Here is a 26,168-nt window from a genome sequence, read left to right as displayed (position 1 = left end):
ACATCGACTATGCATTCCATTAGTTTTTCAAATTGGTGTGTTTCACCGGGCTGCGAGGAAATATAGAGCTGCGTATCATCAGCATAACAGTGAAAGCTAACACCGTGTTTCCTGATGATATCTCCCAAGGGTAACATATAAAGCGTGAAGAGTAGCGGCCCTAGAACTGAGCCTTGAGGTACTCCATACTGCACTTGTGATCGATATGATACATCTTCATTCACTGCTACGAACTGATGGCGGCCATATAAGTACGATTTAAACCATGCTAATGCACTTCCACTGATGCCAACAAAGTGTTCAAGTCTATGCAAAAGAATGTTGTGGTCAATTGTGTCAAACGCAGCACTAAGATCCAATAAAACTAATAGAGAGATACACCCACGATCAGATGATAAGAGCAGATCATTTGTAACTCTAAGGAGAGCAGTTTCAGTACTATGATACGGTCTAAATCCTGACTGGAAATCCTCACATATACCATTTTTCTCTAAGAAGGAATATAATTGTGAGGATACCACCTTTTCTAGTATCTTGGACAGAAAAGGGAGATTCGAGATTGGTCTATAATTAACTAGTTCTCTGGGGTCAAGTTGTGGCTTTTTTATGAGAGGCTTAATAACAGCCAGTTTGAAGGTTTTGGGGACATGTCCTAATAACAATGAGGAATTAATAATAGTCAGAAGAGGACCTATGACTTCTGGAAGCACCTCTTTTAAGAGCTTAGATGGTATAGGGTCTAACATACATGTTGTAAGTTTAGATGATTTAACAAGTTTATACAATTCTTCCTCTCCTATAGTAGAGAATGAGTGGAACTGTTCCTCAGGGGGTCTATAGTGCACTGTCTGATGCACTAAGACTATTTGCCATATTTCTAGACAGAAGAGTGGCGCCACCCCAGGAGGGATGAAGACCATCTCTTTTAAACAGGTCAGGTCTGCCCCAAAAGCTCGTCCAATTGTCTATATAACCTATGTTATTCTGTGGGCACCACTTAGACATCCAGCCATTGAGTGATGACAATCTGCTATGCATCTCGTCACCACGGTAAGCAGGGAGGGGACCAGAGCATATTACAGTGTCTGACATCGTGCTTGCAAGTTCACACACCTCTTTAAAGTTATTTTTAGTGATCTCCGACTGGCGAAGTCGAACATCATTAGCGCCGGCATGAATAACAATCTTACTGTATTTAAGTTTAGCATTAGCCAGCACTTTTAAATTTGCCAAGATGTCAGGCGCTCTGGCTCCCGGTAAACATTTGACTATGGTGGCTGGTGTCTCTATATTCACGTTCCGTACAATAGAATCGCCAATAACTAGAGCACTTTCATCAGGTTTCTCAGTGGGTGCATCACTGAGTGGGGAGAACCTGTTTAATGTTTTGATCGGAACAGAAGAGCGGTGTTTTGACCCACGACTACGCTGCCTCACCGTCACCCAGTTGCCCTGCTGCAGGGGCTCTGCTGGAACCGGACAATGTACAGGAATCCCTGAGCTAGACGCATCCAAAGCCGTATCTAGAGCCCTAACGTTCTTACTGTCCTCAATTAAAGTTTGGATGCGTGTCTCTAATTCTGAAATCTTCTCTGTCAGCCTAACTGTTTCCCTGCATTTATCACATGTGAATCCCTCATCAGCGACAGAGATAGATAAACTGTACATGTGGCAAGAGGTGCAAATAACAATTGTAGGAGAAGCCATTACTCACCGTGCTTGATGAAATATTCTTACTGCGGTTGTTTGATGAACTTGTGGAAAACTGCAGCGTGAGAGAGGAGAGGAGAGGAGAAAAGAAAACGCTAATGACAAGCTAACGAGTGCTAACGCTTTGCAGGTGTGCTGCAGTATAAAAAGTACTGTATAAAGTATATAAATAAAACTTATTATTATTATTATTATTATAAATAAATTAAATAGCTAAAGTAAATCGTAAGTGGAAGTGCATTTGTCGATACTGTCATAAGCATACAGTACATCAGCAATTACACATGTTTAGGGGAATAGGGCATTATTAATATACCATGTAAGATGGTATGTGCTAGAAATGGGTAAACCACTATCAGTGAGTCTGCCCATGGGGTGGGGGCACCGTCGCACAAGGTGTCCCACATTGTCCCTCAGAAACATACCCCTTGTCCCCCCTTGGGCTTATTAGCAGGTGGTTACCCTATATGAGGTCTATGATTACATGACGCTATCTAGAGGAGCAAACCATAGACAGTAAAAGAAATGGACACAACGACCCCATTGGAACTCAACTGAGACAATTGAAGCCCATTTTTAGCGTTTTTTAGCACTTCCGTTTCTGACGCGCAGACTCAAACGAAGCTTGATGACGTCAGCAACCTGTCTGACAGATGTAAATCTTCTAGTAGCTGTGCGTGCAAACTGCCATCGTTAATCTTGCAGAGACGGCGAGCTTGAGCGGGGAGTTCTTTGTCGTGAGTGAGCAGGAGTAAGTATTCTGATTAATTATTTTGTATAGTATTTTAAAATGTAACGCCAGTACGCCATATTAAGTTAATTGCCTGCGAGCTTCTCCTCCTGTCTGTACGGTAATGCGACAGAGAGTCGAGTGGTTATGACGCAATCGTTAGCCTATTTTTTACAAAAACTGTTTCTACGGGGCCATAATGTAACATAGAAGGTAATGGAGCCCTTTATACATTGTCGTGTATCTTTAGAAATAAATAATGGACAAACGGAGTCTTTAAACGCCTCAGATGTAAAGTTATTCGCTGTCAAAGTGACGCCAAAATGAATGGGAGTCAATGGTATGCTAACACAAGTGAAGTTCTGCTACAAGATGGCAGCACCCGGCCGACTTCAACTCGCCGCCTGGAACAAACCATAGACAGTAAAAGAAATGGACACAGCAACCCCATTGAAACTCAATTGAGACAAGTGAAGCCCATTTTTAGCGTTTTTTAGCACTTCCGTTTCTGACGCGCAGACTCAAACGAAGCTTGACGACGTCAGCAACCTGTCTGACAGATGTAAATCTTCTAAGTAGCTGTGCGTGCAAACTGTCATCGTTAATCTTGCAGAGACGGCGAGCTTGAGCCGGGAGTTCTTTGTCGTGAGTGAGCAGGAGTAAGTATTCTGATTAATTATTTTGTATAGTATTTTAAAATGTAACGCCAGTATGCCATATTAAGTTAATTGCCTGCGAGCTTCTGCTCCTGTCTGTACGGTAATGCTACAGAGAGACGAGTGGTTATGACGCAACCGTTAGCCTATTTTTTACAAAAACGGTTTATACGGGGGCATAATGTAACATAGAAGGTAATGGAGCCCTTTATACATTGTCGTGTATCTTAAGAAATAAATAATGGACAAACGGAGTCTTTAAAAGCCTCAGATGTAAAGTTATTCGCTGTCAAAGTGACGCCAAAATGAATGGGAGTCAATGGGAATGCTAACGCAAGTGAAGTTCTGCTAAAAGATGGCAGCCCCCACCCGACTTCAACTTCCGGTCGAGTTCCTTGCCCCCTGGAACAAACAGGAAAAAGTAGTGACGTCAGGCGACACTGGCATCAAAACGTTTTTTTTTTTTTTTTTTCATTTTGGGGTTGTCCTTATTCAGACAGTTTTTGGTTATATTATGCCCAGGTATGAACTTTGTTAAAAAAAATATTGTATTTTATTTTTTGTCCACTTACGGCGTGTCATTCCATAAGGAATGTTATTTTATTAATTTATTACTTTTGTTGGCAAAATATAATATACATAAATGCAAGTTTGGAAATAGTTATTACTAATTTTTAAATAATAAGTTAAACAATATCCAAACTATTTATAACCTGGTAAACAAGAAACCTGTTAATGTTTTAATGTATGTAACGTAAGCATTTCCATGTTTTCATTGTCAGAAGCGCTAGAGCTCTCTCTGATCGAGCGTGTGGAAGTAGAGACTTTTGTTTTGCTTTGTGAAACAGGAAGTGCCGCGGCGGTTCTCCGGAAGTCGCGGGTTCATGGACGCTGGAGATGTTCTGTGTTTTGAGGAAGGTGTGCTGGAGGAGACCCAGCTCGCGCAGAGGCGTGTGCACGAGACACCCCGCGCCCGCGCCACGCGTCCGCTTCGCTCCGAGTCCCACAGGTAACATATATCATATCTAACATGTAATATGTGTAATATCTAGTAGATGTGCCGAACGAGGCTTCCGAGGCTACTTCGGTGCTGCGCAGATTCTGCCACTGCGCTCTTCTCCGCCCTCTGGCGGTCAATAACAGCTCTACAGCAGCTGTGTCCTTCAGGAGAGTTCAGAAGCTTTCAAACAGCACAAACAAGCAATGTGTAAAGTGCTCAAGTACAGCTGTAAACATGACACAATCCCTGCTCGGCGTCTTGACCTGCTCCTTTTGTGTTTTAATATGTATATTATTTTACTCAGAGGCATAGAGTTAGGGGAGACTGGCAATCACTTTGATCAAACAATTAAATAAATGTTTTTGCATTTGAAATATGTCATACCTTTGATATTAGCTAAGATGAGAGGCTCACAGCTCCAGACAGCAGTCCTCACACAGAGAAGATGACTTTAGGAACTGAGGACAGAAGAGAAAGCGCAGTCTATGGCTGTTATTAGCTCTTTAAATAAAGAAGGACAGATGTTGCGCTGAAAGATGTTCAGTAGATGAGAGACGCAGTCGATTAAACTGTTTAGTTTTGGGCTGCTAGCGGCTTAGAGACGTGATGGGGCAAAGATAACTAAAAACATCCAAATTATGCTTATAATGTGATCCGAACCTTAAAGTACCCGGACACTGTCCATGTTTCATTGATTGACCGTTAGCAGGGAGCATGATTGACAGGTGGTCTGACCAATCAGAGGCGCAGCTGCACTCAGACTCACAGCTCTACACTAATCTAACACACCTGATCCTGTAAGCGCTATTTTTGTTAATTTCTTCCCTATTGTTTTATTTATTATTATTATTATTTTAGAAACACTGAATGACAAAAAGCACCACCACAAGTCCAGTTAAAACACTGTTAAAATGATTAATATGCATTCAAACATGGTTATCAAGTTTTAATTGTAATTGTATCATTAAATAATACTTGATTATCATATTTTATACCACGAGGCCTTTGAATGCTTGAATCTGATTGGCTGACGAGAGTTCTTCCGGGAACGCAAGGCGAATATAGTTCCAGCAGCTCTCCTGACCACATTACAGGTCAGCGCTGCCCTGATGATTTTATATAGTGATGGGACAGGTAGCAATAAGAGACCGGAAAAGATATATGTACATATAAGGAACAGCTGGAGGACCAATTTAACCACTTATTAGGTCAATTGGGAACATGATTGGGTATAAAAAGAGCCTCTCAGAGTGAAAGTGTCTATCAGAAGTCAAGATGGGCAGAGGATCACCAATTCCCCCAATGCTGCGGCGAAAAATAGTGGTGCAATATCAGAAAGGAGTTTCTCAGAGAAAAACTGCAAAGAATTTGAAGTTATCATCATCTACAGTGCATAATACCATCCAAAGATTCAGAGAATCTGGAACAATCTCTGTGTGTAAGGGTCAAGGCCTGAAAACCATACTGGATGCCCGTGATCTTCAGCTCTTAGACGGCACTGCATCACTTACAGGAATGATACTGTACTGGAGAACACAACATGGGCTCAGGAATACTTCCAGAAAACATTGTGTGTCATTCACCGTTACCAGCTAAAACTCTATAGGTCAAAAAAGAAGCCATATCTAATCATGATCCAGAAGTGCAGATGTTTTCTCTGGACCAAGGCTCATTTAAGATGGACAAAGTGTAAAACTGTTCTGTGTGTCAGACGAATCAAAATTTTGAGTTCTTTTTGGAAAACTGGGACACCATGTCATCTGGACTAAAGAGGACAAGGACAACCCAAGTTGTTATCAGCGCTCAGTTCAGAAGCATTTTCCAACATGCATTTTGCATTTTCATGGCTGCGTAGAAGAAGGATCCGGATACTGAAATGACCAGCCTGCAGTCCAGATCTTTCACCCATAGAAAACATTTGGTGCATCATAAAGACAAAAGAAGACCTAAGACAGTTGAGCAACTAGAAGCCTGTATTAGACAAGAATGGGACAACATTCCTATTCCTAAACTTGAGCAGCTTGTCTCCTCAGTCCCCAGACGTTTGCAGACTGCTATAGAAAGAAAAGGGGATGCGACACATTGGTAAACATGGACTTGTCCCAACTTTGTTGAGATGTATTGATGCCATGAAATTTAAAATCAACTTATTTCTCCCTTACAATGATAAATTGTCTCAGTTTAAACATTTGATATGTCATCTATGTTGCATTCTGAATAAAATATTGAAATTCGAAACGTCCACATCATTGCATTCTGTTTTTATTCACAATTTGTAAAGAGTCCCAACATTTTTGGAATTGGGTTTGTAATTTAAAACATGTTATTAATGTGGTATTTCCACCTGCTCTCAGACGGAGCAGTATTTACTACACAGAGCCGAAGATACACAAACAGCTGTCATTATCTCCTACGATATCATCGATTTTATAACCTAATAATCTACGATTATATCATCTGTGATCCTGAATGTGATCAGGCCATGACTTCACAGTGTTTCTGACCGAAGACCGGAAATATCCGCAAAATAGAAAACATTCCTGAAATAAGAGCATGTGGTCTATCTGTGTGACAGATATGTGAACAGTTTTCCTTCAGAATCATCCTGGCGTTAGATTAATATTAATATTAAAGTGATGTGTGATTAAGAGTTAAGACACCAGCGCTCTGATGTTGCTGTAATATTTCTGGTTCACAGAATCAAGTGTGTAATGATGGTAAACAAGCAAAACGACTGTGTTGATGAATTGTGAGTGTGTGAGAGCATTGGTCTTGATCGTGACCTGGTGTGTGTTGTGTGTGTCCGCTCAGGGTTTCTGCATCTCGGGGGTCTGCGTACAGCGCTCTATAACTACTTGTTCAGCAGACAGCACGGCGGGGCCTTCCTCCTGCGTCTGGAGGACACTGACCGGAGCCGGCTGGTCCCCGGAGCCGCAGACGATATAGAGGACATGCTGGAGTGGGCAGGTGTGTGTGTGCTCTCTGAGAGACGGAGCTCTTCATTTCTGTCCTTCTTATGTGGTGCACTTCTGTTAAATGAACTGTTCTTTCTGATATCTATACACTTCTAAAAGCTAAAGAGCTTCCTGTCGAGTTCGGTCCGAGCGATGCAGAATCTGCAGGGAATAGTGTGGTGACGTGACGTGTTTCTATATCAGTGAAAGGTGCTGTCCCGATGAACACACGCTCATGATGATGGTGGAGATGATGGAGTACTTCACTCACCATCATGAACAGCACTGTGACTGCAGTGGAGTCATTCAGGTTCCTGTACTGCAGGAACACTTGTGGCAGCAGATGAGGTCACATTAATTAACATTTATGACGTGGGGTCTGTGTTCGCGCCTCGGATCTTCTACTTTCTCAACCTCAGTCCTCGTGACCCCTGCTCTGCACATGGTCACTCTCATGAGATGCTGGAGCTGATGGCGGTGGATATTTGCGGCGGTCAGTTCTGATATTGTGACGAGCCGCCACAAATAAATCAGTGTATGAGGAACCTTGATGCTTGTGTATTTCATTCACATCTTATTTTTACTATCTGTGTTATAATTGTCTCTGTGTACTGGAAGCTGGTGTCATTAAAACATGTTCCTTGTATGTGTAAACGTACCTGGCAGTACAGATCTTTCTGTCTTCTGTCTGTGTTGCAGGCATCCCGCCGGACGAGAGCCGCCGCAGAGGAGGGGATTATGGGCCGTATGTTCAGTCCGAGCGACTGCAGCTCTACTCACAGGCGGCGTCTACTCTCCTGCAGACGGGACACGCCTACTACTGCTTCTGCTCCAATCAGAGGCTGGATCTGCTGAAGAGAGACGCCCAGCGCAGCGGACAAGTGCCGCGGTAAACACACTGACGCCGGGGAGAGGCCAAAGGCCCCAATATACTTCAAAGTAAAAAAGAAGTTTGAAAAGACTGTGACCGTATATTTTTTCAGAACTGTCCCTCGCGCTGCTGCGACAGCGTTTTAGTGCCATGTTGTAAAATTATGAGATTAAAGTCGTAATATTTAGTGAAAAGTTGAAATGTTTGGAGAATAAAGTCTTAATGTTTCTAGAAAAATTGATTGAATTCTGAATGAGTTGTTTCTTCGACCTTATTCTCGAAATATTACAACTTTATTCTTGTAATATTTAGACTTTAATCTCGTAATCTTAGATTATTTTTTTCAACGTGGCACTAAAACGGCATTGTACGCATCTGGAGGTGGGGTATAGATTAATGTAAACATGACTCGCAACGTGTAGACAATCTAGGAGTGAGACGGGCCCCGATGATCAGAATATAATAGACAAAAGAATCATGTTTAGCAGCAGTTCAGAGCCAAGTGTCATGTTTGCAATGCAAAAGATCCATAATCAGTCCTTTAGGGGAAGTGTGAATTCATTTATTTGTTTTTATAGTGTTGGGTAAATTGTTACACCTTTTTATAATTTATGTGGTGCCATGATTTACTCTTGATAAAAACAAAGATTTATTATTGTATGTTTGTTTGGCAATTCATTTACTGTCGTTTTTTTTGCATAACTCCGGGTCTTCGACACCAAACTTCATTGCGATTTCTTTCTACAAATAAAGTCTCTGCGAGTGATCATACAGGTGCGGATATATTTGTGCAGCTCAACTGTTCAACACTCCAGTGTATTCAGGAGATGTTGTTCTACTGTAGGACCGCCGCAGAATGAGGAAAAAAACAATTGCAGTTCAAAGAAGGTGGAGTTTGGGAACACACCCACTGATTGGGTAACTGACACAGACCAATGGATTCAAAGCTATTCAAGAGTTCATGCCATTCTGGGGAGAGAGGTGTTGTGATGATGACACCACCAAATATCTAGGTCACTGTGTGGGAAGATTTGAATAACACCACCCAAATATTCACACAAAGAAAGAAGGTCCTTCACACCCGTCTCCTCTGTCTCTCCTCTTTCACACCTGTCTCCTCTGTCTCTCCTCTTTCACACCCCTGTCTCCTCCATCTCTCCTCTTTCACACCTGTCTCCTCTGTCTCTCCTCTTTCACACCCGTCTCCTCTGTCTCTTCCATCCGTCTCTCCTCCATCACACACCTGTCTCCTCCGTCTCTCCTCTTTCACACCCGTCTCCCCCGTCTCTCCTCTTTCACACCTGTCTCCTCCGTCTCTCCTCTTTCACACCCGTCTCCTCCATCTCTTCTTTCACACCTGTCTCCTCCGTCTCCCCCTTTCACACCTGTCTCCTCTGTCTCTTCCATCCATCTCTCCTCTTTCACACCTGTCTCCTCCGTCTCTCCTCCATCACACACCCGTCTCCTCCATCTCTCCTCTTTCACACCTGTCTCCTCGGTCTCTCCTCTTTCACACCTGTGTCCTCTGTCTCTCCTCTTTCACACCTGTCTCCTCTGTCTCTTCCATCTGTCTCTCCTCCATCACACACCTGTCTCCTCGGTCTCTCCTCTTTCACACCTGTCTCCTCCGTCTCTCCTCTTTCACACCTGTCTCCTCTGTCTCTCCTCTTTCACACCTGTCTCCTCTGTCTCTTCCATCCGTCTCTCCTCCATCACACACCCTTCTCCTCCATCTCTTCTCTTTCACACCTGTCTCCTCTGTCTCTCCTCTTTCACACCTGTCTCCTCTGTCTCTCCTCTTTCACACCCGTCTCTTCCATCCGTCTCTCCTCCATCACACACCTGTCTCCTCCATCTCTTCTCTTTCACACCTGTCTCCTCTGTCTCTCCACTTTCACACCTGTCTCCTCTGTCTCTTCCATCCATCTCTTCCATCCGTCTCTCCTCCATCACACACCTGTCTCCTCCGTCTCTCCTCTTTCACATCTGTCTCCTCTGTCTCTCCTCTTTCACACCCGTCTCCCCTGTCTCTCCTCTTTCACACCCGTCTCTTCCATCCGTCTCTCCTCCATCACACACCCGTCTCCTCCGTCTCTCCTCTTTCACACCCGTCTCCTCTGTCTCTCCTCTTTCACACTCGTCTCCTCTGTCTCTCCTCTTTCACACCCTGTCTCTTCCATCCGTCTCTCCTCCATCACACACCCGTCTCCTCCGTCTCTCCTCTTTCACACCTGTCTCCTCTGTCTCTTCCATCCGTCTCTCCTCTTTCACACCCGTCTCCCCTGTCTCTTCCATCCGTCTCTCCTCTTTCACACCCATCTCCCCTGTCTCTCCTCTTTCACACCTGTCTCCTCCATCTCTCCTCTTTCACACCTGTCTCCCCTGTCTCTCCTCCTTCACACCCGTCTCCCCTGTCTCTCCTCTTTCACACCTGTCTCCTCCGTCTCTCCTCTTTCACACCCGTCTCCTCCATCTCTTCTCTTTCACACCCGTCTCCTCCATCTCTTCTCTTTCACACCTGTCTCCTCTGTCTCATCCATCCATCTCTCCTCTTTCACACCTGTCTCCTCCATCACACACCCGTTTCCTCCATCTCTCCTCTTTCACACCTGTCTCCTCTGTCTCTCCTCTTTCACACCCCTTTCTCCTCTGTCTCTTCCATCCGTCTCTCCTCCATCACACACCCGTCTCCTCCATCTCTTCTCTTTCACACCTGTCTCCTCTGTCTCTCCTCTTTTACACCTGTCTCCTCTGTCTCTTCCATCCGTCTCTCCTCCATCACACACCTGTCTCCTCCGTCTCTCCTCTTTCACACCTGTCTCCTCTGTCTCTCCTCTTTCACACCTGTCTCCCGTCTCTCCTCTTTCACACCCGTCTCCCCTGTCTGTCCTCTTTCACACCCGTCTCCTCTGTCTCTTCCATCCATCTCTCCTCCATCACACACCCGTCTCCTCCATCTCTCCTCCATCACACACTCGTCTCCTCCATCTCTCCTCCATCACACACCCGTCTCCTCCATCTCTCCTCTTTCACACCTGTCTCCTCTGTCTCTCCTCTTTCACACCTGTCTCCTCTGTCTCTCCTCTTTCACACCCCTTTCTCCTCTGTCTCTTCCATCCGTCTCTCCTCCATCACACACTCGTCTCCTCCATCTCTTCTCTTTCACACCTGTCTCCTCTGTCTCTCCTCTTTTACACCTGTCTCCTCTGTCTCTTCCATCCGTCTCTCATCCATCACACACCCGTCTCCTCCATCTCTCCTCCATCACACACCCGTCTCCTCCATCTCTCCTCCATCACACACCCGTCTCCTCCATCTCTCCTCTTTCACACCTGTCTCCTCTGTCTCTCCTCTTTCACACCTCTCTTCCATCTCTCCTCTTTCACAACTGTCTCTCCTCTTTCACACCTGTCTCCTCCATCTCTCCTCTTTCACACCTGTCTCCTGTCTCTCCTCTTTCACACCTGTCTCCTCTGTCTCTTCCATCCGTCTCTCCTCTTTCACACCTGTCTCCTCCATCTCTCCTCTTTCACACCTGTCTCCTCCATCTCTCCTCTTTCACACCTGTCTCCTGTCTCTCCTCTTTCACACCTGTCTCCTCTGTCTCTTCCATCCGTCTCTCCTCCATCACACACCTGTCTCCTCCGTCTCTCCTCTTTCACACCTGTCTCCTCTGTCTCTCCTCTTTCACACCTGTCTCCTCTGTCTCTTCCATCCGTCTCTCCTCCATCACACACCTGTCTCCTCCGTCTCTCCTCCATCACACACCCGTCTCCTCCATCTCTCCTCCATCACACACCCGTCTCCTCCATCTATCCTCCATCACACACCCGTCTCCTCCATCTCTCCTCTTTCACACCTGTCTCCTCCATCTCTCCTCTTTCACACCTCTCTTCCATCTCTCCTCTTTCACACCTGTCCCTCCTCTTTCACACCTGTCTCCTCCGTCTCTCCTCTTTCACACCTGTCTCCTCCGTCTCTCCTCTTTCACACCTGTCTCCTCCATCTCTCCTCCATCACACACCCGTCTCCTCCATCTCTCCTCTTTCACACCTGTCTCCTCTGTTTCTCCTCTTTCACACCTGTCTCCTCTGTCTCTCCTCTTTCACACCTCTCTTCCATCTCTCCTCTTTCACACCTGTCCCTCCTCTTTCACACCTGTCTCCTCCGTCTCTCCTCTTTCACACCTGTCTCCTCCGTCTCTCCTCTTTCACACCTGTCTCCTCCGTCTCTCCTCTTTCACACCTGTCTCCTCCGTCTCTCCTCTTTCACACCTGTCTCCTCCGTCTCTCCTCTTTCACACCTGTCTCCTCCATTTCTCCTCTTTCACACCTGTCTCCTCCGTCTCTGCAGTTATGATAACCGCTGTCGAGAGGTGCCGCCGGAGCAGGTGCAGCAAAAGCTGGCTCAGGGGATTCCGTGTGTGATCCGCTTCAAGCTGGACTCAGGTGCAGAGGTTTTCCAGGACCTGATCTTTGGCTGGACACGGCACGATCCGGCAGCAGCGGAGGGAGATCCGGTCATCCTGAAGGCTGACGGCTTCCCCACCTATCACCTTGCTAGTGTGGTGGACGACCATCACATGAACATCAGTCATGTGCTGCGCGGCTCTGAGTGGCTGATCTCCACCTCCAAACACCTGCAGCTGTTCCGCGCACTGCGCTGGACACCACCCGCTTACGCACACCTGCCACTGCTGCTCAACCGTGACGGCACTAAGCTGTCCAAGAGACAAGGAGACATCTTCGTCCAGCGTTTCAGAGAGCAGGGTGTGCTGCCCGAGACCCTGCTGGACATAGTCACTCACGCCGGATCCGGCTTCAGAGGTGAGTGTGTCCAGGAACATGATGATTGTAGCTATCCTGTAAGATCACTAAATGGATCTATTAAACTTTGGTACGATGTAGGTAGACTGTATGATAATGACACCTATTGACTTGTATGCTATGATGCAGATTACTATAGAGGAATTAAACATCATCAGAATGTGCTAGTAGTAAACAAGAAAAGAATGATCAATCATTCGACTGGGTTTGGTGAAAGTAAATATTCATCATACACTTAAAATCATTCGTTAATGTTTTTTTCTTTTATGCAGATAATCGGATCGGTCGGCGCCTGGATGAATTAGTTTGTGAGTTTAACATTTCCAAGATCACGACGCACTCTGCTCTGCTGGATCTGGACAAACTAGACGAGTTCAACAGGTGTTTCTTTAGTTAAAGCTGTCACACATGCAGATGAACAGTCTGTACTGCACTATGAAATAAGTGTAGTCTTGTGCGTCCTGATAAAGGTCAGCTGATCACAGAGTGTTTCAGCTGTGTGTGTGTGTGTGTGTGTGTAGGGTTCATCTGCAGCACAGGATCGAGGATGAGGAGCAGTGTGCTGTGCTGCTGGATGAGCTGCGTCAGCAGGTTCTTCACACACACGGCTCTCGGATCAGCGACCGCTCCGTCCTGGAGACACACTACATGCAGAGAGTCCTGCAGCTGCGCAAGGTAGCAGAGCAAACCGAGCCAACGCCATCACTCGCGCTTTCCTTTTGTTTTGTTCATTTCGGTATTTCTATAGTGCAATGCAAATTGTGTCAAAGTAGCTTTAAAGTATTACACAGAGAAATAGTGTGTCAAAATAGTGCTCCGTTCTCCTCTGACCAGACGAAACCAGTAGTTCAATTCCAGGCTGCAGCAAAGTCAGATTGTGCAGAAGAATCATCTGTTTCCTGTGGTCTTGTCCTGGTGCTCCTCTGAAACAAGGTCTTTACAGGGGATCTGTATCTGGGCTCTAGTTGTCCTGGTCTCCGCTGTCTTTCAGGGATGTAGAGGTCCTTTCTAGGTGCTGATCCACCATCTGGTCTGGATACGTACTGGATCCGGGCGACTGGATTCAGATACCAGCTCGTTAGAAGAGAGCTATGTGAATGAACTGTGTTCTGATTGACGTGATCCCCACACAGTGTTCATTGCTCCCTACTCCCTGAGCAGGGGATATCTGTTGAAGTGTGCTGCTGCCTGCGATGGCGGGCCGGATTCTCCAGCATATGGCTACTGAGTTGTTGTGGGAATTCACTGTAGTAGCTATTTTTCAGGCGTACTCTAAAATAAAATTTATATTTTTATTAAATACTTTAATTCTGTCATCAAACTTTTAAGTAAGATTAGGCTTAATGTCAACCGTTTTTATTTTTCTCAAATATTTTGGTGGGTTGTGAGAGATTTCACAAACGAATGTTGTGGTCAATAGTGTCGAACGCAGCACTGAGCTTTGTGTGTTTGAGTGAGTGTCTGATTGAACTCTCCTGTCACTGTGTGTGTGTGTGTGTGTGTGTGTGTGTGTGCGCTTCAGGGTCACATCTGCTCGCTGCGAGAGCTACTCGATCACACACATACATATCTGTGGATCCGGCCGAAAGTCACGCGTCAGCAGCTGCAGGAAGTGAGCACAGAGGTGGATGACATCACAGCAGCAGTCATGCAGTGAGTTTCTCTCACACACACACACACGTGCGTGGGCATGTTATTAGTGTGTTCATGTGTGTGGTAATGTGTGTTTGTGGTCAGGCTGGTGGCATCCAGCGGCTCATTCCTGTCCACAGAGCATCTGAACTCTGAGCTCAAACTGATCGCCAGCAGACTGAAGAACACCAAATACAGCGGAGCCATGAGAGTGCTGAGACTCGCTCTGAGTGCACAACAGGTGACACACACACGCACACACACACACACACACACGCACACGCACACACACTGCTGTAACGGTCTGTTGTGTGTGTCTGCAGCAGGGTCCCAGTGTGGCAGAGATGATGGTTTCTCTGGGGGAACAGGAAGTGTGTGTTCGTCTTCAGAAAGCTCTGGAACACTGATAGCGTGACCTGATGTGTTTAATAAAGGGGATGTAAATACAGATCTGTGGTCCGTGCTTTAATCACAAGAGGAGCGAGTGTCTTATGGTCACCTGATGTTTCACATCAAAAGGCATCCAATAATAAGAAATCTACTCTGTGTCTGTGATACTTCATTAAACTTATATTTTAAAGTCAAGTTACTTCTATTGCGTGTTATGTGTACTGTGTACAGTGTGTTTCTTGTCTTCTCGTGATGTGTGAGACGCAGCAGGAAACACTACAGCGATGTGTTCGGCTTCATGTCTCCATGAGGTCATCATCTCCTGCACGAGGTCATCATCTCCTGCACGAGGTCATCATCTCCTGCACGAGGGCATCATCTCCTGCACGAGGGCATCATCTCCTGCTCCTGAGAGACTCAGATCTGATTCACAGCACAGACAGAAACACATTTGGAAAGGTCTGGGAACGTTAAAACTACATCTTGGGGAAGAACACTGTTAGATGAATGTGGATCATTATGTTCTGAGCTTTTCCTTAAATTAAGGAGATAACAGAAGTGAGTGAGTAGTGATGGATATCAGTAGAGCCCCCCCACGCCCCTCACTACTGTTCACAGAGAAAAACATGAGGTTAAAATAGATCAATTAAATGAAAAGATTAAAGTCCACAGCTTGTTTATTTGACTAGTGATAGCTGAACCAACGGACCGAACATATAATCAGATAAACACAGTCATCATCCCCACAGGTTTTAGGTTTCTTTAATTAATAACCATAAATGTATATTGAATTTATTCAGTGAACTCTATTCAGTCTATTTGTGTTTATACAATATAATGTTTCTTATTCAGTGCTTTGAGTGTTTTAAGTTCAATTTCTTTGTTCTGTTGTAATTCATGGTCTTTGTTTTTACACAGGTTAGTATTTTATATATTTATTTATTTCTCTTTTAGTCAGAAAACACAGAAAACGAGCCGTATACAGCAGGACAATGACTTCACTTACCTGTCCTTCTCTTGAAGCACACATCCATCTCTTCTTCTTAAAGTCTGTGTTAAGAGAGATCTGTTCTGCGGTTTAATCACGCTGACCGCTGCACTCAAGAAATAAATCATTGGTCTTAATGTACTTATTATAATTAATTATTACTTGATATAATTATGACACCTATTTCCACACATTTGGATGTTGTCTCAACACGCACTGTGTTATTATTCAACATATGGATAGGATTTCTGTTCAGTAAAGAGTCAGATTTCACATCACTTCAGGTAATCTCAGACTGGTTTGGGCAATAGTTTGTCAGGTCTTCTGAGGTTCTTCCACATTATTAAGAAAGTCACAGTTCTCATGAAATATGGTGAGGAAGAAAGATCTTTCTGACTTCACTCAACAGAGCATCTCGAGACCACGATAACCGAGTAAACCGAACAAAGTCACCCCACGGGACCGTAGAAATCTGACTGATTTAATCTTTATTTTACTCTCCATCAGCACAATGCAGACAATAATAAAAGATTTTTGATCTTACCAGCACTCCACCACAGACTGGACTCCAGCTCGTTAATGGCACGCGCGCGAACTGACGAGGTCACGTGGATTTCCGGTCATCAGCGCATGCGCAATAGTAGTAGTTTGACTCGAATCATTCTTTTTCGTTGTTTCGACAGAAATTAATTATTTTAACCTTTATTTTGGATTTAGTTCAGACTGATTTAAAATAATTGTGTACATCCCTTAAACTGATTAATTGTATTTGTTTTAAAATGCTCTATTATCTTATCAAATCAAACAACAGCCAGATTTCTTTTTTTCTTTTTTTTGCGTGTCCACGTCACGCGCTTATTGAAACCCATTTTACACACACTTACAATAAAATATGTAAATCTCTTTAAATAAAAGCCTGGCTGAGTGGTTTGTGTGTTTGTTGCTGATATCAGCTTACACCAGGTTAGACAGTCGTACAGCAACGCTGAGTTCCTGTCCTCCACCTTATATCCCTCTGCTCTTCCAATGTTACACAGTCTGAACAGCTGTAACTTTCCATGGATAACATAAAACACACTCTGTAGGTTCTTTCTCACACATTTAGGACTTAGGTGACCACTGTAGAGGTAACAGAGCTTACTAGAAGCTGCTTTGAAACCATGTGTGTATTGTGGATGCTCTATTAATATCTTGACTTGAATTAAACAAGGTGAAGATTCTTACTATTAGAGATGCAAGCGATCAAATTAATAAATGAATGAAACTTAATCTGTACAATGTGACGAGTCCCTCGTTACTTCCACTAAGACCGGTCAGTGGGTGTGGTTGGAAGGCTCGTCAACGGAATTGTGTACACCTGTTCCTTCCCTAGTGTCAGCTCTGTTTGGTGTGGAGGGTGAACTCCCGGCTGTTTGGTTTTGCTTTGGCTATTTTGAGGTTATGATTAGTTTAACTCTGTTCTGTTGGATGCTTGGAGCATTCGTTTGTTGACGGAATCGTGTTTTGGTTTGTTGATTTCTTATTTTATGTTCTTTATTTATATTAATAAATATCTTTGTTGCAACATACCAACCTGACTATGTCCTCCTTCCCATTTGTCACGGCTTTGAGCCGGTCGTGACAACAAACAAGTGTCTGCCACAAGATAATGTTTCCATATCTGATTTTCTTCTATTAGTACTGTGAGGGCTTACAGGTATATAATACATCTAGAGAGAGATCAAAAACTATATTACTATATTACAGTTTAAAATAGCTGAGCTGAGGTATATAACCATTTTAATAACTGCAGAAATATGTTATTAACACATTGTCCCACCGGTCACAATTGTGACCGAACATAAAACACGATTTTCCCCAAAAAATTCCCCAAACAATTATTGATTATTTAAAAGGGTTACTAATGACACATCATTTGGATTTTGTCATATCTGGGGAAAATAATAATCATGCAAACTGCTGGCTCACATTTGTGCAGAAAGAATAAGGTTATGTTTAAACACAGGTCCGCTGCTGGTCAGATGTGTGTTCCTCAAATACGATGAAGGAAATAAACACCTATAGGGGTGAACATAGAACTTTAATCAAATAAACAACTATATTAATGAAATGTATTATTTACAAACTACAATTGTAGCTCTCAACATTTACCTGTGGCTATAACTTTATTATGATCTAATTTAGTCTCAAGCATTCAGAAATCATGCAAAAGGAAACTAAGCAGTTTTACTATGATAAAACCATGGTTTATTTTTGTAAGGGTTGTGATATGCACCTTTTTTTGTTGAAGAAATTATAAAGCCTGTGCCATCTATAGCAAAAAGGTATATTTATATAAAAAGGTATATATTATAATTATTTGAATGAAATGTTTGGTCAGTATCCTAAACAAGGATTTGATTGTCCTGTAAGAGTAACAGCAGAAATCACATGGCATTTGTAATAACATGTACATAACATTGTTTATTCTGTATTTGCCTACATTATGTATTTTAACAGTGTTATTATTAACCAATCATTATTGCCTCATTGTTTTTTATATAATACATTTTAAGTCATTTTAAAGGCTATTGATGGCTTAGGTCTGTTTTTATAGCAACAACAACAACAACATATTACAGTATATTAATACTTCATGGTAAATTATTATTTGAAGTAACAAAACCATGGTTAATTTACAGTTACCATCGCTACAAGAACAGTGATTTGTGCTGTTATTGTTAAAACCATGGGTCATTTTCACAGGAATGTGCCTGAAAGTGATAAACGGGCCTCGTTTTTATCTAAATGATTTTTAATTGATTTTAATATATATTAAAAATGTATAAGGTGTGCATTGTAGCTGACACCTAAATGAACACATTATAATTGTTTATGACTGCAGTGAAACATGATTTTGAAGTTTTGTTTTATAGAAAAATCATTTTAAAAGATTTTCATTTTGTATAAATTGTATCTTAATTTTGATCAATGTTTTATCAATCAGTTGCCCGTATTTAATAAATAAGAAGCAAATATTTAACAATGTAATGAGGGAGGGCAATGAAACTCAGCGTGTGCCTTACAGATTTGAGAAATATAGGCTATATATTACAGAAAGATTGAAATGTCTTCTTTTAAATGAAAATATTCAAACCAAATAAATAAACTACTCTCTGATGTAATATGAAATGTGCATTTCTCTCTGGTGTTCATGGTGAGTCCGCATCGTCAACTTCATCTCAGCAGCGACACAGAAAACACAAGTTTATTACTAAACTATTAAATGTCTCCTTGCATATTTAGACACATTCATAATTGTTACTTTAACCGGTTCTCTGTGGCAAGCTTTATGTGTGCGGTCATAACGCTTATTATCCTGTAGGCTATAGTCTATTTACTTCATTGAATTAATATAAAGGGGCGATTTGTCCACAAATGTCTTAAATGAACAACTACTAGTCGACTAGAAAAAAATAAAATAAAAATCAGTGTATGGCAGCCAATATTGCACATGTATTTGATTGATTTGATCCATCAGTCCAGTGTGTGTCGAGCGAGATTCAGAAGTGCTCTGATCAGATCCTGTCTGAACCTGACACAGACAGACTACACTACTTTAGTACAAATCATGAGCTAATGGACGAGTTTGTATCATTCTTGACAAAATTAGAATATATTAAGTTTTTTTTGTTTTTAGTTTTTTTTTTGCCTAGTTCCTCCGTCTATGGCCCAATGACGCTGCGATGAGCATTTACTGCTTTTAGAAATGCGGGTCAGGAACAACATTTTATTTTTCTTTCTTCGCGGTTTGAGTTGCAGTCGGGTTAGATGAAAACATCGGTCTGGTGCAGGTTATTAATACACCTAACCTGGCATCACTGATATGTTTTATATACTCTATGATAGAGACAGAGAGAGAGAGTTACATAATATTTTAAGTGGATCATAAAAATGAACAGAAGTTAAACTCAAGAACATGTATTGTTTAGGTTTTAGGACTTTGATGAAAAGTTTTGATCCACTTCAAATGTTGACTAGTTTATATATATATAGCTGAAAACTGAAGAACCTCATCAATAATTAAAAACCCAGTTATTTCTTCTCCAGCAGCAGCGAGGCGTTGCTGGTTTGGTTGATGTTTCCAGCATGATCTGGTCATTACTGTGATAATACCGTGATAATACCGTGATAATACCGTGATAATACCGTGATAATACTCTGATAATACCGTGATAATACTCTGATAATACCGTGATAATACCGTGATAATACCGTGATAATACAGTGATAATACTCTGATAATACCGTGATAATACCGTGATAATACGTGATAATACGGTGATAATACCGTGATAATACCGTGATAATACTCTGATAATACGTGATAATACTCTGATAATACTGTTATAATACCGTGATAATACAGTGATAATACTCTGATAATACCGTTATAATACCGTGATAATACTCTGATAATACGGTGATAATACGGTGATAATACTCTGATAATACTGTGATAATACCGTGATAATACGGTGATAATACTCTGATAATACCGTGATAATACTCTGATAATACTCTGATAATACTGTGATAATACCGTGATAATACAGTGATAATACTCTGATAATACAGTGATAATACCCTGATAAAACCGTGATAATACTCTGATAATACAGTGATAATACTGTGATAATACCGTAATAATACCGTGATAATACCATGATAATACTCTGATAATACCGTGATAATATTGTTATCAAGCGGTTATCAAGCCTCTTATTAAGAAACCAAAACTAGATCCTAGTGTACTGGCAAATTATAGGCCTATTTCAAATCTTCCATTTATGTCTAAAATTTTAGAGAAAGTTGTGTCTGCTCAATTGAGCACCTTCCTGCATAAAAATGATCTGTATGAAGAATTTCAGTCAGGTTTTAGGCCCCACCATAGCACAGAAACTGCACTTGTTAAAATTACAAATGACCTGCTCCTTGCGTCAGATCAAGGCTGCATCTCATTTCTAGTCTTACTTGATCTTAGTGCTGCGTTCGACACCATAGATCATGACATACTCATAGATCGATTACAAAACTATACAGGTATTCAAGGGCAGGCTCTAAGATGGTTTAGATCCTACCGGTCCGATCGCTACCATTTAGTTTACTTAAATGGGGAGTCATCTCATTTATCATCAGTAAAATATGGAGTGCCACAAGGATCCGTCCTAGGTCCCCTTCTATTTTCAATATATATGTTGCCCCTTGGTAATATTATTAGAAAATACGGAATTAGCTTCCACTGTTATGCTGATGATACTCAGCTATATATCTCAACGAGACCAGATGAAACTTCCCAATTATCTAAGCTAACAGAGTGTGTTAAAAATGTAAAAGATTGGATGACACACAATTTTCTCCAATTAAATTCGGATAAGACAGAGATACTAATTATTGGACCAAAAAACACTACACAGAATCTTGTAGATTACAATCTGCAACTAGACGGATGTACTGTTACTTCCTCTACAGTCAGAAATCTGGGTGTTATATTAGACAGCAATTTGTCTTTTGAAAATCATATTTCCAATGTTACAAAAACTGCATTCTTCCATCTTAGAAACATTGCCAAGCTACGAAACATGTTATCTGTTTCTGATGCAGAAAAGCTAGTTCATGCATTCATGACCTCTAGACTGGACTATTGTAATGCACTTCTAGGTGGTTGTCCTGCTTCGTCAATAAACAAGCTACAGGTCGTCCAAAATGCAGCAGCGAGAGTCCTTACCAGGTCAAGAAAATATGATCATATTACCCCAATTTTACAGTCTCTGCACTGGCTACCTATTAAGTTCCGTATCAGTTACAAATTATCATTACTTACCTATAAGGCCCTAAATGGTTTAGCTCCTGCGTACCTAACTAGCCTTCTACCACATTACAACCCATCACGCACCCTAAGGTCACAAAACGCTGGACTTTTGGTAGTTCCTAGGATAGCAAAGTCCACTAAAGGAGGTAGAGCTTTCTCACATTTGGCTCCCAAACTCTGGAATAGCCTTCCTGATAATGTTCGGGTTCAGACACACTCTCTCTGTTTAAATCTAGATTAAAAACACATCTCTTTCGCCAAGCATTCGAATAATGTATCTTTTTAATTGTGAGTGTAGTTGCATCTGTTCAAAGGTGCATTTTTATTCATTAGCTTGGGTTAAACTAATTTTACTTTGTTGGATCAGCAGCTATGCTAATGATGTCTGTATTTTGTTTCTATGTTTCGCCACGGGATTTACATCCCGTGGTAACTAGGATTTAAACAAGCTCCAGTCTGGATCCAGAACACCTGAGAAGAGATGATGCTGACCCTCAGAGGACCTCAGATGATGCTAACCCTGAATCAACAAACAGAACTAACAAATATTGCTAAATGTGTGACTGAATCATATAATAACTTAATTAATAATATTGATAGTTCATCGTCTAGCTGACTACGTCTTGTATTATTATTATTATTTTTTCTAAAATCCTGTCAAATGTGCACAAACTACTAGCTACTACTAAATATTGTAGAAACATAATTTTCTGTAAAGTTGCTTTGTAACGATTTATTTTGTAAAAAGCGCTATACAAATAAACTTGAATTGAATTGAATTGTGATAATACCGTGATAATACCGTGATAATACTGTGATAATGACTGCTGCAGCTTCACACAGACACATGTTCCCATCAGACTCAGATTTCCCATCAGCCCACTGCTTTATTCTGGATCAGACTGAACAGACAGCACTGACAGAGCAGAGTATGAACAGAAAGAGAGCAGCATCCATCAGCTCATCTGACTGTGTCTGTAATACTGCAGTTCTTCATTCACCTGTGAGTAACAGCCAATCAAACCCTAAACACACGCCTGCTTCAGATGAGGGGAACACACAGTGATTAGCACTTAATCATCATGACAGCTCTGGAGCGGGTGCGGACGGGGTCAGGGGTCACTGCTCCTCTTTCTTCACCTCCTCATACAGCGGCTCTTCCTCTTTCTCTCCCTCGTCATCTGCTCGAGCGTTCGGGACCCACAGCCCCGAGTCAATGCAGCGCTTCATGTGATGTTTGGCCTCCTGTAAGAGACGAAGGGGATCAGACTCACTCACACACACATACACACACAAAGAGACACACACACACACACACACACACACACAGAGACACTCTCTCACACACACACACATACACACACAAAGAGACACACACACACAGAGACACACACACACACAGAGACACTCTCTCACATACACACACAAAGAGACACACACACACACACACAAACACACACACACAGAGACAAACACAGAGACACACACACACACAGAGACGCACACACACACACACACACACACTCTCTCACACACACACACACACACACACACAGAGACACACACACACACAGAGACACACACAGAGACACACACACACACAGAGACACACACAGAGACACACACAGAGACACACACAGAGACACATACACACACACACACACAGAGACACACACAGAGACACACAGAGACACACACACACACAGAGACACACACAGAGACACACACACACACACACACACACAGACACATACACACACAAAGAGACACACACAGAGACACACACAGAGACACAGAGACACTCTCTCACACAAACACACACACACACACAGAGACACACACACACACACAGAGACACATACACACACACACACACACAGAGACACACACACACACACACAGAGACACACACACACACACACACACACACACAGAGACACACACACAGAGACACACACACACACAGAGACACACACACACAGAGACACACACACACACACACAGAGACACACACACACACACACACACTGACCGTCGGGTCCATCCTGCTGATGGCGTCCTGCAGCATCTGAATGTCTTTATCATCGAAGCACTTCTGCATCTCCTGCAGGGATGAAGGAAGAACCAAGCATCAACGCTCTGACTGTATGTGTGTGTGTGTGTGTGTGTGAGAGTGTGTGAGTGTGTGTGTCTGTGTGAGAGTGTGTCTGTGTGAAAGTGTGTGTGTCTGTGTGAAAGTGTGTCTGTGTGAGAGTGTATGTCTGTGTGAGAGTGTGTGTGTCTGTGTGAGAGTGTGTGTGTCTGTGTGAAAGTGTGTGTGTCTGTGTATGTCTGTGTGAGAGTGTATGTGTGAGAGTGTGTGTGTGAGTGTCTGTGTGTGAGTGTCTGTGTGAGAGTGTGTGAGTGTGTGTGTCTGTGTATGTCTGTGTGAGAGTGTATGTGTGAGAGTGTGTGTGTGAGTGTCTGTGTGTGAGTGTCTGTGTGAGAGTGTGTGTGTGTCTGTGTGAGAGTGTGTGAGTGTGTGTGTGTCTGTGTGAGAGTGTGTGTGTCTGTGTGAGAGTGTGTGTGTCTGTGTGAGAGTGTGTGTGTGAGTGTCTGTGTGTGAGTGTCTGTGTGTGTGTCTGTGTGAGAGTGTGTGAGTGTATGTGTGTGTGTGCTCTTGTTTTTGTATCATATCAGGACACAACTCTGTATAATGACATGGGTATGACACAGGTATTACAAGGAGAGGGAGACTTATGAGCACATAACCCATGTCCCCATTTTTCAAAACGCTTTTAAATCTATGGGATGAACACACTTTACACAAAAACAAACGTGTGTGTGTGTGTGTGTGTGTGTGAGTCTCTGTGAGTGTCTCTGTCTCTCTGTGTGTGTGAGTGTGTGTGTCTCTGTGAGTGTGTCTCTCTGTGTGTGTCTCTGTGAGTGTGTCTCTCTGTGAGTGTGTCTCTCTGTGAGTGTGTCTCACCGGGGGCAGTGTCTCGTACACCTCCACTGGGTCCAGTCCGCCGGGTCCCAGTCTCTTCTGTCGCTCCTCCTCCTCGTACTCTTTCAAGGCTTTCTCGATGCGGATCTTGGCTCGACCGCGCACTCGCTCCTTGAAGGACTCCAGCTCGTCGTTGAAGGCGTCCTGATACTGCTGGTCTGCGGTCTGGACACAACACTGATGTGACTGATGTGCTCTAGTCTGACATCAACACCAGCATGTTTCTGTCGCTCTAATCAGAATCTCCTTCGATACACACTTGATGTGAGAAACACACACACCTTGATTTTGGCGAAGAACTGGCGGAAGCAGCCGCGAGGATCCACCTTCAGACTCTTGGAGAGCTCCAGGATGAACTGCATCACGATGGTCTGATGGGCCACCTGCTCCATGAGAGCGTGTTTCTGACACACACACACACACATGGGTCAGTCACAGAGAACAGCGAATGAAACACACACACACATACACACAAACACACATACACACACGGGTCAGTCACAGAGAACAGCGAATGAACCACACACACACACACACACACACACACACACACACACACACACACAGCGTTACCTCCTCCACCTCCAGATCGATGCACATGATGACCAGATAATTTGCCGTTTCCTCACAGACCAGGTGAGGATTGTCAGACAGATACTTCTGAGAGTCATCCCAGCGCCGCAGCATCCCTGCACACACACACACACACACACACACACCGTGAACACACACCGGAGCAGTGGGCAGCTCTCTATGCTGCGGCACCCAGGGAATTATTTTAAGATAGTTATATAAAAATAAATCACATTAAAATAGAGTATTTTCAGGGTATTTGACTGGGGTTCAAGGTGACAGTAGATGAGACGTTCAGAGTAGAGACCGAACAGAAGGAGCGCTGAGAGTCAATACACCTGCACAGACCGAGCTTGAGAGAGAGAACCTGACGCTCCGGTTCCAGCTCTGGATACAGCAGACTCATTACTCATGGATCTGTGATGCTTTGTTCAGTCATGCTGCTAAGATGCAAAGTACACTGGAGTTGAAGAAAAAAAGAAACAACCAGTGTCTGTGCTCCCTCCTGAGTGCAGTGGCTGCTTCTGTCAGTGTATTTCCTGTGCACTCATTGCTAACATGCAGAATCAGCTGAAAAACAGCTGACGTCATGTGACTAGAGCCAGACTGAAGCGGACCGTCGGCTACAACACGCGTGACACACTGAAGAGCAGCTCACCGAAGTGTTTGATCTGCTTCTCATATTTCTCCACAAAAGTTTTGTGTTTCTCCTCCTTCTCCTCCTCCGTCTCCTCCTTCTCCGGCTTGACGTTGACCACGCTCTGAAAGACAGACAGCAGAGCGTCAGTCGCGTGTCTCTGGAGCACTAGCGTGTGCTGGAGGCGTGACGCACCTTACTGAAGCCCTCCTTGCTGAGCGTGTCCACGTTCCAGGGCATCTTCTTCTCCTCGGTGCGATGCTCCTGCATCTTCTTCTCCCACGACCTCTCCTGCTTCTTCAGCTGCTTCTCCTCCTCCTGAGCTTTGGTCAGATCAGCTTTAGCCTCCGGTGTGGACGCTGAG

At 43.3% G+C, this 26,168-nt stretch overlaps 2 protein-coding genes and 2 long non-coding RNA genes across 5 annotated transcripts in view; 1 reads left to right on the top strand and 3 right to left on the bottom strand.

The window, feature by feature from the left end:
- Positions 1-1,726: 1,726 nt before the first annotated feature.
- LOC113074238 (uncharacterized) lies at positions 1,727-7,793 on the bottom strand. Its single transcript, XR_003280616.1, has 3 exons — positions 7,710-7,793; positions 4,481-4,554; positions 1,727-1,765 (listed from the first exon to the last, which is right to left on the bottom strand). It is a non-coding gene; the product is annotated as an uncharacterized LOC113074238 (long non-coding RNA).
- ears2 (glutamyl-tRNA synthetase 2, mitochondrial) lies at positions 3,930-14,964 on the top strand. 2 transcript variants are annotated; one of them, XM_026246997.1, is made up of 9 exons: positions 3,930-4,105; positions 6,908-7,063; positions 7,750-7,939; positions 12,275-12,747; positions 13,020-13,128; positions 13,269-13,422; positions 14,270-14,400; positions 14,485-14,620; positions 14,703-14,964. In XM_026246997.1, exons 1-9 carry the CDS (start codon positions 3,994-3,996, stop codon positions 14,784-14,786), a joined length of 1,545 nt encoding a protein of 514 aa, XP_026102782.1. In that variant the 5' UTR covers positions 3,930-3,993; the 3' UTR covers positions 14,787-14,964. The 2 variants fall into 2 exon arrangements, with proteins under 2 accessions (XP_026102782.1, XP_026102783.1); XM_026246998.1 differs by having other exon boundaries at positions 14,706-14,829.
- Positions 14,965-15,080: 116 nt separating this feature from the next.
- Positions 15,081-17,485, bottom strand: LOC113074237 (uncharacterized). Its single transcript, XR_003280615.1, has 3 exons — positions 16,302-17,485; positions 15,776-15,863; positions 15,081-15,192 (listed from the first exon to the last, which is right to left on the bottom strand). It is a non-coding gene; the product is annotated as an uncharacterized LOC113074237 (long non-coding RNA).
- A 4,973-nt stretch (positions 17,486-22,458) lies between these two features.
- LOC113074235 (hsp90 co-chaperone Cdc37) overlaps positions 22,459-26,168 on the bottom strand; it is a 6,653-nt gene continuing 2,943 nt past the window's right edge. The window contains exons 2-8 of the mRNA XM_026246995.1: positions 26,000-26,168; positions 25,826-25,928; positions 25,168-25,283; positions 24,876-24,998; positions 24,577-24,759; positions 23,641-23,712; positions 22,459-22,853 (exon numbers count right to left, since the gene is read on the bottom strand). The exon at positions 26,000-26,168 is cut by the window's right edge and continues 113 nt beyond it. Coding sequence (XP_026102780.1) covers positions 22,728-22,853; positions 23,641-23,712; positions 24,577-24,759; positions 24,876-24,998; positions 25,168-25,283; positions 25,826-25,928; positions 26,000-26,168 — 892 coding nt within the window. The 3' untranslated portion in view covers positions 22,459-22,727. The remainder of the gene's footprint in view (positions 22,854-23,640; positions 23,713-24,576; positions 24,760-24,875; positions 24,999-25,167; positions 25,284-25,825; positions 25,929-25,999) is intronic.

This window comes from Carassius auratus, unplaced genomic scaffold (assembly GCF_003368295.1).
Source record: "Carassius auratus strain Wakin unplaced genomic scaffold, ASM336829v1 scaf_tig00014120, whole genome shotgun sequence".
Taxonomy (NCBI): Eukaryota; Metazoa; Chordata; class Actinopteri; order Cypriniformes; family Cyprinidae; genus Carassius; species Carassius auratus.
Note: the sequence above shows the minus strand (reverse complement) of the source record. Positions and strands in the feature narration are given on the sequence as shown.